Source organism: Pundamilia nyererei, unplaced genomic scaffold (assembly GCF_000239375.1).
Source record: "Pundamilia nyererei isolate P.nyererei 1_Seehausen unplaced genomic scaffold, PunNye1.0 scaffold00062, whole genome shotgun sequence".
In the NCBI taxonomy this organism is placed as follows: Eukaryota; Metazoa; Chordata; class Actinopteri; order Cichliformes; family Cichlidae; genus Pundamilia; species Pundamilia nyererei.
In genome coordinates, this window is record NW_005187463.1 from 1,041,199 (window position 1) to 1,059,418 (window position 18,220).

The window sequence follows — 18,220 nt, forward strand, 5'->3', positions numbered from 1 at the left end:
GTCATTAGGAGACGAGGCTAATGATGCCACGCTGACATTTATTGACCCATCTCCCCAGGTAACCGGCGAGGCCCCGTTCCTCTTGCTTGTTTTGTGATGCAGCTCCTCTCTGAAGCAAACGAGTTAACGCGCAGTGGCATTTATGCGTGTGGTGCTTCCAGTAGATTGTTTTTTATGAGTGATAAATCCATTTAAGGAGCTACCAGGAGGAGATAAAATATTCCCCAAACAGGCTACTTCTTGGGCACATTTGCCTGCGGCTCGTCATGATAGTCTGAAGATGCAATGTGTTTTTCGCTATCATAAATATTCTGCAGCAAGTCAGGGAGGAATTTTAAGTATTGAGCCCATTGAAATGTAATATTTTCTATTACTTCCTGGCTCGCAGAGAAGCTGTTTAGTGTGTTTGAGTGGAGATGTGGTAAGATGTGAGGATAGTTTGCTTCAAAAGGAATAAAAGTGGAAGCAGGTGCTAGGGAGATTGTGAACGTGTGTCTGCCTTCATGCTTAGGAGATAGGTGGGCTGGGGATGATGTTTGTGGGTTAGCGTGTGCGCAAAAGGCCAAGCAGTTTCCCTTATGAGGTACGACCTCTGTGACCTTTGTGGTGCACGTTGGATCAAGTGGCTTTTATTAACTCACCCAAGTGGCCTCATCTGACCGTGTGACAGACGTTAACGTGGAGGGGAGGAGCAGGCCCGGAAGTGTCTCTACGCTTCACAGCGTAGAGGTTCTGCGATTCTTGCCGTACCTTTTCATCTCAGCAGATGGTGTGCGAAGAAATGAGGCCCCAGTGTGCAGACTGCACACATTAGTTTAGTAACATCTAAAGCCACACAGCAAAGGTGGAGAGAACGCTGGAGAGAAAGCCAGGAGGGGATACGGCGCCTCTGAGATCAGTGTGTGAGCTTTAACTTCCACACAGTTAAAGGCCTGTGTAATAACCGAGCCCAGATGGGAGGGGGGGAACCAACCTCTGCATGCTGATGCACAGGCGCTTTTTTTTTTTTTTGGGTCTCCATGGACCCACAGTCTCATATTGGATTAAACGAGCTGCAGCTGAGGTGGAAAAGTGATGAAGAACACCCGTGTTGTATTTAGAAGGAAAACAGTTAGAGAGTTTCACTTTTGATTGGCAGAAAATTTTCACCGTGAAATATATTCAAAGTTATTCAATTTTTTTTTTTTTTTGGAGAACAGGAAAGGCTCCTGGCAGAGAATAAATGATGAACGTTTAAAAAAAAAAAAAAATCCCTTAGCTGTTGATGCAGCCCAGGAGTGTGAGAGGTACTACTCCTTTTCATTATCTGTTCAAGACGCCACTGTTCCTCCTGCAGCATCGGTACCAGTCAACGCTCTGTGGTGACAATCTCCTCCATCTTTCTCTTCCTCCTCTTCCTCCCCTCTCTGTGTCACTCTCCTGCCAAATCCACAGGCAATTTTATGGACACAATGTTCCCTTTTTGTGATGTCTAATTGTCTCCAAGAATATTAATATTACATTGGTAATCCTTTTGACACATATATTACAAATGGGAAACCATTTCTTATAGAATGAAAAGGCAATTTACAGGAGGCAAATTGGATGATGGCAAGCAGATTTGTAATGCCACGGGTTAGGCAGCATAATGGATTTGGATGCCACCAGACTGTGAGATGAGTGTCATTAGCCTGTTGCCCTGGAGACACAGTCATAAAAATAACTTCTCCAAGGCAAATGGCTACGTTTTTATGTAATTCAATTTGAACTCTTGGCTCTGCGCTCGTCAGGAATAGCCTCACACACATTTACACATTTAGCCTGTCAACAATTTGGGCTGAGAAATTAACGCACTTTATGACAGTGCGTGTTTGGTTCATGCTTCTCCGGTTATTTTCTTTTGCACACAGGACACCTTGGCTGCATCGCCAGAAGCTACAACACCCACACCCATGTCCACGGTGTCTCAATATGCCTGCCAGAGACGGACCACCACAAAGAACAACAACAAGATTTTCACGGTGGGAAATTGCTTCTCCGGCCTCACTCTGAACCACGCTTTTACATGTTGAGCCACCAGAGGCTCGTCGCTCTTACTTTGCAATGTAAAAAGCTCCCCTAATCTGTTCTGCTCTAATTGGATGGCTGGCTCGCTTCACTCACGGGCGCTCTGACACAGCTCTCCCCCAAAATACATTAACCTGCAAATGAGTAGCATCTGCAGCTGCGGCACGTTCGAGGTGCAACAGCTGACATGCCTGCGAACCCTGGCACGGGGGCTGGCACGGACACGCCCAGAGGCGCTGCGTTACGCTGAAATGGGCAGTGGACGTGACACTCCTCACAAGCGATGATGGATCTATCCCTTCGCCATCTGGTGTGGGTGGGTGAAGGAGGGAAGGACAGAGGAGTGGGTAAATTGGGCTGCTGAAGAAGGGTTCGCTCAGGGTACCCAACAGAATGGGAAAGTAGTTAATTGGCGTAAGTGTTGATGAGTGTGAAAGGAAGAAACGATGTTGCATTAATAACAGCAATGTAGGTGTTGACAGCATCAGTCAGAAAACAGAAACAAGCCAGTGTTAGCAAACATTGCATTTACCAAACTTCGTCAGCTATTGTCGAGTGGAACGCATTTGGGGTTCTGACCCTTGCTCAGAGAAAACAGTTTAAAGAGCTTGAGTTGGGGCCTTCTAACTTCTGAGCAACATTGTCTGACATTTTGTAGGCTAAACAATGAATCTCACAAGTAATTTGCCATGTAATGAATGGCAGATTAATCCATAATGAAAATAGCAATTACTTCTAAATTTAATAGTGCTACTGTGACCTGAAGGAACTTAAAAGAAGAAATGGAGAATGTATGCAGAAACACATCATTATTTATTTCCTCTTTTCTTTTTTGGGGCTGTCACAGAAGGACTTTTTTGTAACTAAAACTGGATGTGAATATGAATTTGAAGTTTTAAAATGTGCAATATTACCGTAAACTGAGTGGCTATGTGTGTGTTTATGTGGGACTGCGGAGACCCACTGATGAGTTTCCGTAAGACGTATTAAGTACAGCTCGCAGAGGGCCTGTGGAGCATCTGTTTCATAATGACTCTTTACTTCCCACTGATGGCAAATGTACATAAAAAATGCACACACGTGTATGGATATTGGCCCGCATGTACGTTCATGCGTGTGCTGCAACCTTCTAACACACACGCACAAAAGCACATGTGTTTTCCCACATGGACGAGCAGTTACAGATGTGCATACCCACCTGCGTCTCACCTGGGGAGCGTTGCTGTTCAATTTCTTATCTCCCCAATTCTTTCCACAGCATTAACTGCATAATTAGCAATCCCACTCAATTTCCCTATCACAGGGATTAACTCATTATCTCTGCATAAGGAAGGCCACATCAAAGCAGAATTTCTGATTAAAGTAAAAGGTTGTTCTAGCTGTGGACCTGAGGAAAACCACAGGTACAACTCCCCATAGTTAAGAAATATTTTAACTATCCAAATTGTAGAGAAATAATAATACTAATAATAAAATTTTGCCTTGTCCCGTGACTGGAAACCAATCACCTGTAGTGACAGTGCTAAAGAGCAGCAAGCTATTGATCCACATTGGTGACGTAATCCTTGATTGGTCCTGCTGTCTGCCTGATTGCAAGGGGCAGTAATGATGTAACCTTGTGAATACCCATCTAATGAAAAAGCCTTTGAGTGTGTGAATTAGGGCTTTTGCCCTTGATACCAGTACTGACTATGAACCTGACTGTGGTAACAACTACACCAATCAGACATGACATAATGCCCACTGACAGATGACGTGAATAACACTGATTATCTCTTAATCACAGCACCTGTTAGTGGGTGGGATATATTAGGGAGAAAGCGAACATTTTGCCCTGAAAGTTGATTTGTTAGAAGCAGGAAAAATGGACAAGCATGAGGATTTGAGCAAGTCTGATGAGGGCCAAACTGTGATGGCTAGACGACTGGGTCAGAGCATCTCCAAATCTCCAGCTCTTGTGGGGTGTTCCCGGTCTGCAGTGGTCAGTATTAGAGCAGGGCAATATGGCCAAAAATATTTATCACGACATATATTTGAAAATTTGCGATAACTATATAACTGACGATATAATTGGTGCGAGACAAAATACAACTTTACTAGCGCAAAAAACCCCCATTCATTTATTTTCACTTAAACAAGCAGCTGTTTTTTATGTGCATTAAAGCTATATAAAAATGTAACAGTGCACATGCAAATTCCTTGCTGAAAGTTTAACCAAAAGGCATTTCAAGTAGAAATGGGCTGACATATCCTGAGCATAACCATGTATAATATCCACTTGTTGTGTTTGCAGGCAATTTGGGCATCTTCAGTACAATCTGCTACCGAAGCAATTACAGGGAGGTTTTTTTTGGTGAAACCTTGTTTGCATTTTTGTGACCAAATTTACCTAGTGACTGCAAGCAACCTTGGAGAGTAAGGTTGGTGGAGTAACGCTTATTTTTTTCCTATTTACTGGCTGTTACCAGGCAGTCACTAACCAGTCTCCATGCCTGTGTGACTGGTCACAAAGGGAAATTCCAATCTTCCAATCCTGAGAATCTGAGGAATTATGTTACTTAACATGTAACAATTTGCACAGTGGCATTTGTTGGTTGGCAGCCTTGGCATTAAATCGTCTGCCTTGCATTGATGGAAAGTGGCCAAATATGGATCAATGTTGCTCCTTCATGGACGTTTTCAATAACAAGTGCTTGAAAAGTTCACTCTTACTCATTAGCGAGTTAGATGTCAGCTGGCAGCACTGTGTTGTCAAATAGTCTCAGAGGAGAAGCTTGTATAAAGGCAAGGAGAATTTGTAACTCTAAAGCTTTTGTAATGTTCTTATAAAGGGATGTTAATATGCAGAACAGCTACAGAACACACTCACATTATTATCAGATGATAAAGCAGCCGGCATGGTGGTGCAGTGTTTTGCTCTGCAAGAAGGTCGCAGGAAGAAGGCCCTGGGTTCAAATCCAGTCTTGGGCCTTTCTATGTGGAATTAACTGTCAATTGACTGTCGTTGTGAATCCGAGTTATTGTGTTTGGTATATACACTGCTGTGTGCCATGGCTAGCCAGTGCCACCGTCACTCAGCAACATAATACCTTGTAACCAAAAATAAAAGTGAAAGACAGCCTCTACCAGTCAAGCATTTGCATGACTCTCAAAATCTGAGCTTCACTATGGCACTTTAGCAATTATTCAGAAGATTTGCATATTACATATAATATTTTAACATTATCTGACTTAATGTTTTTACCACTGTTCCCTTCAAGGTCATTTCCTTGCACAGGTCTAAACCAGTTCGAGTGCTGGTGCTATTTTCAGATCACTCCCTGGAGGTCAAGTTCTAAAGACTGTTACATACCTCCAACTTCTGCAAATATCAGTTTCAATCTGACCCGACCTTCGAGGATCGTAACTGGTGATAAGTGCCTGGTGTCCAGCTGTGACCCAGAGACCAAACAGCAGTAAAAGAGCCCAAAGTTACCAATCCTGAAGAAGGTTAGAAGGTTAGGATCGGGGGCATCACAGATTTCTGAACTTTAGATTCAAATTCTACAGTCGGACTGCCAAACTCAGTTTTACTGAATGTTCTGAAAGGCCTCAAGAGGAACACTGAGAACAGAGGACCTGAACTGTGGCATGCTGGGCTTGCTCATGGTACATATACTAGTTGCAGGATTGGATCCCTCACAGTTATCCTTCCCTAAGTTGACACAATGCAGGTGATAATGCCAAACGCGCCATTGGAAATGGTTATAAAGGGAATTCCTGGGAGTGATCTAAGGACTTTTTCCCACCTATAATTCATTTAATCTGCTCCAAAGGCGTTAATGAGTTTGTAAACTTGTAGCTTTTCCCCGTGGTTTGTTTTGTTTTGGGTTTTTTTTACACATGAATAAATCCAAGTGGCTCAAATTACATCACTAAAAGCCACGTAAGAGTGTTCAGCCTGCTTATTGGCCAGATGTGTCTGGAGCAGGAGCAACAAAAGTAAATATAAGAAGGTGGTGTGTAAGAAAACAGAGAGTTTGCATTCATTGTACGGCTAGCTGCCTTCCTGCACATCCCTTTGCACATCCATAGTACCTTCTTGCATTGAGAATACAAAGCAGACGCTGTTACGGGATGTTTTTTAGCTCAAACTTGTAACATACACCTGGTAGTTGGTTCGGATCGGGGTCGGATCACGTTCACAATAAAAACATATCTGCGTGGATGTTTAAAAATGTTTCTAAGACTTCTAAATTCCCCTCCTGATGCATACGTGCCCGAAAAGGGTTTTTCTTCCAAGCAGTCACTGAAAAACAGTCCGTACATTTTTCCTCACAAAGCATCCCAAAGTAGGTAAAATAAATCTTTCATTAAATTTGATGGATTTGGTTCATTAAGGAAGAAAAGACATATGATTATTTAACCTCCGTAGTGCAAACCAATTATAAAGTCAATTATTCTTTGGATATTTGGAAAATGTTCCAAAAGCCCAGAAATGCAATTTTGTGATATCATTACCCAGTGTAAAGTATAGAAATACAGAGTATGAGGAATATAGGGCGAGTGGGATTTTTTAACTCAAATGTACAATAGGCCACACAACACAAAAGTAAACCTAGATACTGGTAAATTGTGGCTTTGGTGGGCAGTTTTCATTTAACTGAATGCATACTGTCCTTATGTCTGCCGTCAGTTTGAGATATTAAATTAACTGTTGCAATCAAGCAGTAATCTGTAGGTATTAAAAAGATTAAGCACGGTGCTGAAAGCAGCAGGTGTTTGAGTGATCAGTTTAGTCTCCACAAGCAAGTCAGTCCACATAGACTACCCTGTTAAAATACCCAATTTTGCAGTGGAAACAAGTACTTCCCCAGCCTGGTACAGATGTGGTTTTGTCACAATAGGTATTTTAAAATTTTCACTTTTTTGTTGTTGTTTTAATTAGAAAGGTTTACCCTTCTTGCGATTGTGGCCTCCTTGATTGACAGTTGGGTGCAGACACAAACTAGTACTTATAAAGCACTTGTCTACTGAGCACTCAAAGGATTTTCCACTACAAGGTTCACTATCTTTTCCAAGGATACTTCAACACACAGACATGTGACGCTCCCCACCATGTAGGGCAGCACGGCAGCATGGTGGTTAGCACTGTCGTTGCACCACAAGAAGGTCCTGAGTTCAATTCAGGCTGGGGTCTTTCTGTGTGGAGTTTGCATCTTTTGCGTGGGTTCTCCCCAGGTACTCCGGCTTCCTCCCACAGTCCAAAGACATGCAGTTAGTGGGGATAGGTTAATTGATCAATCCAAATTGCCCATAGGAGTGAATGTGAGTGTGAATGGCTGTCTGTCTTTGTGTGTTAGCCCTGCGACAGACTGGCGATCTGTCCAGGGTGTACCCCGCCTCTCGCCCTATGACAGCTGGCATAGGCTCGAGTGCCCCCTGCAGCCCTGAAAAGGATAAGCGGAAGCAAATGGATGGATACATTAATAAGATGCCTGAATTGTTGAACATTTTTAGAAGGCATGACTTCTGTGAAGATATATTAGAGCAACAGGTAACATGACTGGCTGATATCTTGTTGTTGTTCTTTGGAAATTTTTGGGTGGAACCAAATATGGAAGTATCCCATTAGTTCATTCTATTCAGGAATTGTGGAGTGTTGCATTACCACTAAATATAATGTGAAAAAATGGATAGGAAGCCATCATTTCATTTAAATCCCAGTTTCTGTGAGAGGGTGGGATTAATTTTTTACTAAACTTTAAAACTATTGCTCACTTCCCTTCTGACTACTGCAACACATGATGAGGCACACTGTGGGTGAACAACATCTGGATTTGTCTTAACATCCCCCTTTTGAAATAAAAATCCTTACTTTTTGTAGTAATACCCAAACAATAACAGCGGAAAGTTGGTCATATTTCACTATTACACAAAAGCTTTGTTTTTTTTTCTAATCGGACAAAACCAATTTATTTAGAAAAGATACAATGTGGTGAAGCAAATAATCAAATGGTAAATGGCCTGTATTTATATAGCGCTTTACTAGTCCCTAAGGACCCCAAAGCACTTTACATATCCAGTCATCCACCCATTCACACACTGGTGATGGCAGCTACATTGTAACCACAGCCGCCCTGGGGCGCACTGACAGAGGCGAGGCTGCCGGACACTGGCGCCACTGGGCCCTCTGACCACCACCAGTAGGCAATGGGTGAAGTGTCTTGCCCAAGGACACAACAACTGAGACTGTCCAAGCCGGGGCTCGAACCGGCAACCTTCCGATTACAAGGCGAACTCCCAACTCTTGAGCCACGATCGCCCCAACACCCAGGGGCTTTAAATGATGCAGTTTCTTCTTACAGCTCTCTATATAGGGTAATCCGTTAGACAAACAAAGGAAGTGTGGGAAAACCTGCAGTGATCTCAGGAAGCAGGGATGAAGGAGCGTATCCGGAGGAGCAGTGTATGTGTTAGTGAAGGAGGAGGAAGTGGTGGTTCAGAGTGGTGTCAGAGTCATGAAGAGAGGATGAGCATCGTCCCAGCAACAGCACCCCAGTGAGGTGTCAACCACATGCTGGCAGCAAACGGCCCTTCATTCCACAGCCATGCACTATTGATTTATTCAACCCTGCTCCCTTTTTATCTCTCACCATCTCTGCCTCAAACTCTTTTACTCCCACATTACTTCGACATGCCCTTTTCTTATGTATAACACCACCCTAGCCACCTACCCATTCTTCCTGTGCTTTCTCCCACTCTCGCTGTCTTGCTGTGACTGGGAAATTCACAGCTTACTTACGCACATAAGTCAAGTTTACACTCTCTCTCTTTTCTATCTGCTTAGCCTCCATTTTCCTGCTGTCATATGTTCACTATAAGTCTGATGCAGAGTGTTAAAAAACAACAACACTTATGTCTTGGGTGAGCATCGGTTATTTTTTTTCTGATGGTAGCACACATGCGTGCACTTATCGGCCCCTTTTGTGCATCGCTTGGATACTAATTGGATCGAGATATAGGGAATTTTGGAAGCTGGATCAACACCTTGGGCTCTTTTTTGTGTTTTGGGAGCTGGTTCCCGGGCAATTTTTGTGATGTATGGGGTGAAGTTGGCTGGTGCTGTTAAAGAGTACAGTTGCCATTTAATGCTCTGGTTGACTGGTGTATAACCTCAAGCAGATATATACCAGCAAACACAGGGGAAGAGAGGCAGGGAAGCTAAACATCTTGACTTCTTTCTCTTGCAGTACAAGACCTCAAGTGCATTGATAACACTGACATGTCACAGATGAGGAGATGGTTGGAGGGGATATTGGAGCACTGAACCTTAAATGCATCACACTGAATACATCCTTTACCCGATGGAGTTCACAACTTACAGAGGAAACAAAGAAACGGCTCAGAGAGGATCAAAGCTGGAGCAAACAGCGAGGCCCTGTCTGTGCTTGGTTTTAGAGTTTTAGAGAGACTAAAGATAATAAATATTACAAAATGCCTTAAACATCTCTTTCACAGAATGCATAAAAAGTAAATTCTTTTTTATTCATTGTTCGAACCATGAAACTTAATGTTACATGAAAAAAAAAAAAGATGGAGGCATGTGCCCGCTACCCATTCATTAGATATGGGACAGATAAAATCCATCTCTTAGATGCTAATCGTGTTAAAACTCTTCTCAGTGGGTTCTCTGACCTTCTTTCATGGTTTCTTTTTGAGCATGCGGTGAGGCGGGCTGCTGTGCGAACATGGTTTGCAGGCATGTTCATGATAGTCGGTGATGGGGGGTAAATCGGCGTGCTATATCAACGTCCCTGCACACCAAGTCTCCCTATCAGACTTAACTCCTCATTAATTAGATGAACGCAATTGCAGGGTGGATTTTTAAGCCTGCAGTGCTGATTCCACACAGCTGCTTTGACAACATGACAGTTGACAGACTGGTGTCAAGGCTCCGTGCATGTTTATGTGTGTTTCTGTATATGACACTTTAAAGTTCTAGTTTGCCACAGGTGAGATGATTGTATATATAATGACTAGAAATTAGAGCCATTTTTATGCAGTTGTGGTCAAAACTTTATCATGGGCATGAATGTTTTTTTTTAATTTTTTGAACTAATCCTTTTCAAGGGTGGAATAATTACTAAGCATACATCTTTAATTCTTTTATTTGTTTTATGCGGTCTCATTCCATTAAAATTAAACTACCATAAAAGTTAGAGACATGTTTATTTGTTTTTGCAAATTCAGCAGGAGATCAAATAATACATAAAGTATTATTAAAGTACATAAAGTTTATTATTAAAGCACTTTTCATAGACAAGTTGTCACAAGTGGTATACAACAAAAGAGAATAAAAGAAATTAGAAAAATGAAGTACTTTAATAGCAATGCAAAATAAAGTTAAGACATGGAATGACAGACATGAACGAGTACTTTTAAAAACAGTTTCAGTCAATAAAAAAACTTACACTAAAAAAATGGCTAAACACCGAAGTTTTAAACTGATATTTAAGATTTCACACAGTCAGCTAAATGCAGCTGTAGTGGGAGAACATTCCAGTATCTTGGAACATTGATTAAAGACTTGTTCTTTGTAAAAGTCTTTGCATGTACAAGTAGAGCCACTGCATTTTGTATCACTTGAAGATGTCAAATGGCCCTTTTGGCTTGACACAGTTGTCAGGATTTTCCATTAGGTGGCAGTACCTGGTACCAGGTACTTTTTTAGTACCTATTCGGCAAGAGTTCCAAGATGAACCGAAAATGTGATGTCAGCAGACTGCATAACACTAATTGGCAAGTCAGTGGCTACACTACAGTACCTCCTTTACAAAAATCAAAGCAACATTTTTGAAATGTGGAAACAAGAGAAATGGCTGCACAAAAACAATACCGTGATCCCCGAGTCTGACAAAAAGCCATACACCAAGCAGCAGGTATACCATCGCCATGATGTCCTCCTTTGTTGTGGTGTTTGTGTCACATAGAAATGATGTCATGCGACATTCAGCTGCATTGCTATAACAACCCCTCGCACATTAAGTGTAATGGAAAACGAGTCAAGCCCCATCGAGATTCTTCAAGCAGATCTAATGGAAACTAGGTACTAATGAAAAAGGGCTAAAAGAGATTGTTTAACTGAACACTACAGTAATATAAACACGATAACACAGATGCACAAATAACTTTCTTGAGTTCCTTGCATGAAGGAAAGAGAGAAGTAGATTTTACATGTGAATCAACGCCAATCAAATATTATGCTAATATCTCAAATGCTGGACATAGCAGTTGCATGAAAAAGAAGCAAGATCCTGACTGATTTTAGGATAAAAATTCAGGATCATTGTCTCAGTTTGTTGGTGTTTAAGACAGGGAGCCAGTTCCTAATTCGGGTAAACAGTGGACTCAGGTAGAAAACCTGAAGCTTAAAGACATATACAAGTGAATGCCATTGGCATAGAAATGTAAGAAAAACACCGAAAAATGAAAAATGTAGAAAGAAAATAATAAAGGTCCCAGGACTGAACCTTGTGGAACTCCACTTATTATCCTTACATTTATGGAGGCAAAGTCAGAGAAGAACTTGTTTATCCTAAAAGAGAAAGTCCTATCAGATACACATGAAGGAAAACAGTCTAATGGAAAGTCACATACCAGCCAACCATAACCCTGTTTAGTAAAATCGTATGGTCAACAGTATCAAAGACTGTGCTGAGGTCAAGTCGAATGATATATGATGAATGTTATAGACCTTCAAAAGAATAGTCTCAATGAAGTACTGCTTTTGAAAACCAGACAAAATGGATACAAAATCTCCAATCTGTATAATAAGGCTCTGAATTGACTTTCTACAATTTTTTACAATAATTTGCAGACAAATGGAAATTACAAAATATGGTGAAAATTACCAATAGCGCAGGGATCAAGATTACATTTCTTTAGTAAAGGATTTACCTCAGCATGTTTAATATTGAAGGAAACACAGCCTTGCTTCAGGGAACTGTTAATAATAGACAGCAACAATGGACCAATGCTATTGAAAGTCCCGAAGGGAGGTAATTTCTCTAATGAGCATGATGAGGGTTTCATCTTGCCTATTACTGTGGTTAAGTCATTTAGTGCAATTAGAGAAAAAGAAGTAAATGATTCAGGGCCCTGAGGACCATTTTCAAGCTCAAATATATACATACATCTCCACCAATATTTAGTTAAATGTCCCTTAGAGAGTTGCACCTCGATCAGATACTTTTGGTAGCCATTAACAAGGGGCCTAGTAAAAAAAGTTTGGGAACCACTGGTCTATGGTGAGCTAAAGCTCAATTCGCTGTGGACAGGGATGGAGGTATTTCAGCCGTTTCCAGTTCATGACTGGTTTGAGACTTAGTAGTCCCTGGGCTGTTCCTCAACATTCTACCCAATTTCCTCTCGTCTGAGGGTGACAATTTGGATCTTCTTCCAGACCTGGGAAAGGTGGTTAAACAATTAAACAACTTATAACTTTTACTTATATACAAATGTTTGAACTGATGACTTTGGTATCTGCAGTTGTTCAGAAATAGCTTCATAAGATCTTCCTTACTTATATAAATCTACAATTGGGGCGACCGTGGCTCAGGGGGTTGGGAATCGCATCTGTAACCGGAAGGTTGCCAGTTCAATCCCTGGGCTCTCTGTCCTGGTCGTTGTGTCCTTGGGCAAGACACTTTACCCTACTTGCCTACTGGTGTTGGCCAGAGGGGCGATGGCGCAATATGGCATCCTGGCTTCTGTCAGTCTACCCCTGTGGCTACAACCGTAGCTTGCCTCCACCAGTGTATGAATGTGAGAGTGAATGAATAGTGGTATTGTAAAGCGCTTTGGGTGCCTTGAAAAGCGCTATATAAATCCAATCCATTATTATTATTACAATTGCCCTTTATAGATCATCACTTTTCTTGACCTTGCTTGACCTTTGTGTACGTCGGTCCAGGGAGTTATTTTAAATTAATCCTTTTTATTCTAGCAAAGAGAATCTTCCACTTGCAGTCAATCATGGTGACTTACCAGAAGTTAATAGGTCTTGGCTGTGTCAAATTATGAGACACTGTGGAATCTTCAGCACCGCTTGTCAGAAGATTTAAATGAGTGTACGTGTATATTTAAACCTGAATGTACTTTTGACTTCATGTGAACAAAAAATTCAAACATGTAGACCCAATTTTTGTTATTTCAAGACAATAAAAACGTGTGCTATACAACCATTCCACCCGCAAAAGTTTGCTCAAAAATCAGCTGAATTTGTCAAGAAATAAGAAGAGAACCTAAGGGAACCTTTGAGTTAAAGCTGTAAGTCTACACTCCAGTCACATATTGATTGTTTGAAGTGGTGGTGTACAGAGGCAAAAATACAGAAAAGTACCCTCTTTGTTTTTAGCTCTGTTTTGGTCTCCACCAACTAAATATTTGGAAATATTTGGCTCTTTAGCTGCTAAATATTTTCTGATTTAAGTCGTGTTCATTTTTCCAACAATTATTGATCACTTTTTGATGCAAAATTCCTTCGAGATGTTTGAAAGCTTTCTTTGAATCCTCCCTGCTTTTCATTCGATGATGAAATGAAGGAAGTCTTTTCTAACTTTTGTTTACACTTTGGATAATCTGAAGTTTACCCTGTGGATTTTATGTCAAGTCAGATTCAGGTAGCCTCAGAGCACTGTTCCACACACATCTCCTTAAACTGCTAGTAACACATCCTTCTCACTAAACACTTGCACAATACCAATGTGCCCTTTCACCTATCCAGTAACAAGCTTGCTTTTCCAATTTGTCGCATGCTGTGAGGAGAACCTAGCTTCGTGTGCGTGTGTGTTTGTGTGCTGTAAAGGGTCATTCTTTTTCCATGTGCTGCAGTAAACGGGTCATTGCGTCTCCTGGGTGAGCTGGGCTAAAATCTTGCTGCTCACTGACCTGATGCTGCATGTCTGCACAGAACTGCGGGTGATGCATTGACCTCAGATAGCGCCTTGACTAGAGGAGAGGAAATGAAGGTCTGCCCTGAGCTCTGATAACACTGAGCTGCATTAAAGTTCAGGTCTAGGATTTCAAATTCCTTACTTTTCAATATCTGTCCTTGGAGGGGGGGTGGTGGGTGGAAGATGGATAGGCTATATGATATTAAAGCGGCATCGGCTTTTATTATTATTCTTAAACATTATTGATTCATGCACCACATAAATGGCAGTATCGCAACACATTAGAGTTAGTGTAATATGAAAAACTGACCTAAAATAACCCAGTTAAAAGCTTCTTATTAATGCTGAATTGAACAATGTAATATGAAAGGATAAATTTATGGTAGTGCATAAAAAAAAGGAAAACAGAAGCATCTGTGGTCCTTTTATTACACTACACACCTCTTCACAGCACTCAGAAGTGTTGTTGATAGTGCACAGGTCAGTAAAAAGAAAGATTCCAAAAGACACAGATATTTTTTTGTGTTTTTTAAGATGCATATCAGATGGATGCGGGAGAAATTAGAAAAAACCAATGTGCTTAGAATGAAAAACAAAGTAAAAAAACTCCACGTGTGAATGTACTGAATAAAATATTCCTCTGTGAATGGCATGGTGTCTGCATGCATCCTTCTTTTGAAACCTGTTTTACATAGAAAACAGCTTTGCAAGAGTTTGCCAAATTATAAATGCTACATTACATATTGTCCCAACTATACTGTTACAAGCCATTCGTTATTTTTTTTATCAAAACACACAATTTGATTTCCACCTTCCTACTTTCTCATGCAGATAACTGAAGACATTTTGTAACTAAAGTAATAACATAATTGTGACTGTAATGTAATACTGAATTTAGTAGCAATGAGTCAGATTACTTGTTGGTGACTGAATGGCTCTTTAGCAGTTAAATATTGCAATTTCTAACAACCTTGCTCGCTTTATAGAGTAATTGGTCCAAGATATCCTGAATTGAACTTCTTTCTCACATTTGACTCTTTACAAATGTGCAAGTCACTTGGTGATAAATGAATTCAAAACTACAGGGCCCTGTCTGTCAAAAAATGTGCCACTTTAATCACGTGTAACCAGATCTTTTTAAGCAAACCTGGCCCTTGCTGTGGCGAAGAGAGTACTCAAATGGACAAATTTAATTGAGCACTCCAGTTTCACTCACAGTGTGCATCAGTTCATTCAAGTCATTCGATTTGCCCTTTGTACATGCAGCTGGAAATGCATGCGGTGACATATAATAAAAGCTTTTTTTGTACAGGTAGCAGATTTGCACATTGTCTCAGTTTTGCATTACTGTCAATAGATAGACAATGACTTGATATCAAAACACAGCACTTGAGTTAGTGAGCAAGGCATTGTTTTTGGAGGTATGCACAGTAAAATAGTGACAGAACAGGGATGAGCTGAAAAACTAAACATTTTTCTTTAAACAAGGCAATTATCACATTTATATGATTTAGTAGCACATGCTTTGGGGTTTTGGCAGGAAGAATACTCAGAGGACTTCCATGCAGCAACACATTTCTATTTTGTATCTTCTGCTTCTATAAATGAGTTAATCGTGATAATTGCATCAAATAATGTTTCCTTGTCATTCTAGACAAGTTACATGATGCCTTTTTGAGCATCTTTAAAGCACACGGTGCTTTAAAGAATAATGCCATGTTGCTTCAATAAACGTATCTTATTTTTTCAGAAAAAGAGATCCATATTTAAAAGAAGAGTAATTCACACACAGTATTTTGAGTCCAGTCCCACCTGCTGCTCTTTTCACTCCTCACTGCACCAAACCTGCTGCATCTCTGAGTCTTTTGACATGTTTTTTCATAACCCACACAACAGCATTGCTTGTTTTAGCTAATGAATGACTGCAATAATGATGATGGTCCAACTTTCCTGTGGTGACATGTTTTCCTCCGCTTGGTTCCGCAACGGTAGCCCATCACTTCAAACTGTGAAGCGGTCCAGCTGAACATGGTGCCAAATGTACTGCTGCATGCCAGTATACTCCAATATTAGAAAGTGTGACACTTGTTTCATGAGCTCTTTTCTCTCTCTCGTCATTCTGTTAATGTTACTTAAAGGCTTAAATCTTGAGTGTGACTGATGTAGATCAAGTGTATTTTTCCTTTTCCACCTTTTCTTTCCCTTTTTTTTTAAAACCACTATAGAGTTTCTGAGAGATTGAACCAATATAAATAATACTAATAATAATAATGAATGGCTATTTGGGATTTAGCAATGACTGTACCACCATGTGGCCATTTATTAACCACGTTCTAAGCTTTTTGAGTTAAGACGCCACAAAAAAAAAAATTCTTAAAGCACACGCATGAGCTTAAGTAGTATTGCTAAAGTCAGACGAGGCACCCTATTAGTTTTAAGTAAATTATATGTTGCACAGCAGTATTTGGAAGATCTGTTTCATTTCACTTTTTCTTTCTTTATGTAGTGCCAATTCAAAACATTTCCCTCAAGGTACATTAAATGACAAAGTAAAGACCCTACAATACTAAAGAAAGCTGTACAATCAAACGATCCCCTATGAGGATCACTTGATGACAGTAGAAAGGAAAAACTCCCTTTTATCAGGAAGAGATCTCGAACAGCACCAAGAATCACGAAGAGTCAGACATCTGCAGCCACTGGTTGGCGGGTGATGGGAAAGAGAAGTGAGCCTTGTTAATGACACACCGTTTATAAATACATATATAATGACTATGATTATGATTATTACTAGCGGTGATGTAATAGCACTGATAGCTGTATATGGTGTAACTATGTATAGGAACAGATGGATAAAAATAACTGTATCTATAAATGCACTATTATGGATGAGTAATGATAAACAAATGATGAGTTAAGCACATACTAATGCTTAATAGTGTGTGGCATTATTTTAAAGTGGTACCCCTTCACTCTCGTCAGTAATTGTTTCATTAACGTCTCTGTAACTGTAGCAAGATGATTAAGATTTCCTAATAAAGTGACCAGGTAGTGTATTTTACTTTTATGAAATCATATAGGGCACTTATTACTTTTTCTATCGGTTAATTTGAGCATTTTTCCTGGAAAAACAATAAACAGCTTGTTGATAAAATGTCAGAAAAGTGCTGGGAACAGAGTTGTTTTGGTTCTGTGTAATTAAGGGTGCAAAACTGAACTGTGCTCGGTTTCTGTCGTACAAAGTCGCCGATTATGGCATTAGAGTACTGTTGTTCCTTAAACAATTACCAGATTTTTTTTTAAAACAGCTGTTAATAGTTTGTCTGTCTTTAAAGTGGATTTGGCAAACTTGAACATGTACAGTATATTTACCCATCATTTATGCACGTGCCTGCATCAGCCTTGTTTCCTGTGTCTGCGAACAATCCTCATGAGTAAAAAACTAAAAAAAAAGACAACAAGATGAAAAACACTCATAGCCTCTTGATCAATTTGATTTTTAATGATGAAATAATGATTAAAGCAGATTCTGATTTCAAAATTAGAGAGCTGTAAATGTGGTAGATTCTTCCTTTCTGTCAATCCAGGGTCCAAAAATCCTGCCTTTGTACAGAGAAAGTCTGTGGCTTGCCCCATGGGAGGCTGTGGTAAACAAGTGGAAAATAACAGGCTCCTGTCTGGTGTTTGCCAGCCTCTAATGTCTCTGTCCAGTCATCTAGAAGAAAAACAACATGCAGCAGGTTTCTACTGTACAGGGACGGTGACAGGGACAGGAGCAGAGACAGCCAGTACTGATAGAGGATGGGGGGGAGGAAACCTCTCTCTTTGTCTGGTTTCCTTCTACGGGTCAATGCATCTCGCATGTGAATGCACACCTGACATATTTTTACTTGGCTTCTCTTTTTCTTCCCAGTTTTCTCTTCCTTTATTTGCAACAATTTTGCCTTGTTATGCTTTTTAATCTACATCCTTTAGGTGTGCATAAGATCTGCTTTCTTAATTATTCCTTCACCTGCAGGATGCATTTGAAGTGCTGGCAGAGAGCCATGAATTCAATGACATGGAGGGTCCGTGCTTGGCCTTCAGGAGGGCTGCATCTGTGCTGAAGAGTCTGCCCTGGACGGTGCAGAATTTACGGGTCACAGAAGACCTGCCCTGCCTGGGGGAACACTCTATGTGTGTCATAGAGGTAAGGCCCAGTTTCACTTAATCCACAGCAGTCCAGTTAATAGCCAATG

General features: G+C 40.6%; 1 protein-coding gene across 1 annotated transcript in view; it reads left to right on the top strand.

Annotated features, from left to right (window-relative positions):
* The window catches only part of dntt (deoxynucleotidyltransferase, terminal), a 98,007-nt gene that overhangs the window by 9,792 nt on the left and 69,995 nt on the right, over positions 1 to 18,220 (top strand). The window contains exons 3-4 of the mRNA XM_005735161.1: positions 1,890 to 2,000; positions 18,001 to 18,171. Coding sequence (XP_005735218.1) covers positions 1,890 to 2,000; positions 18,001 to 18,171 — 282 coding nt within the window. The remainder of the gene's footprint in view (positions 1 to 1,889; positions 2,001 to 18,000; positions 18,172 to 18,220) is intronic.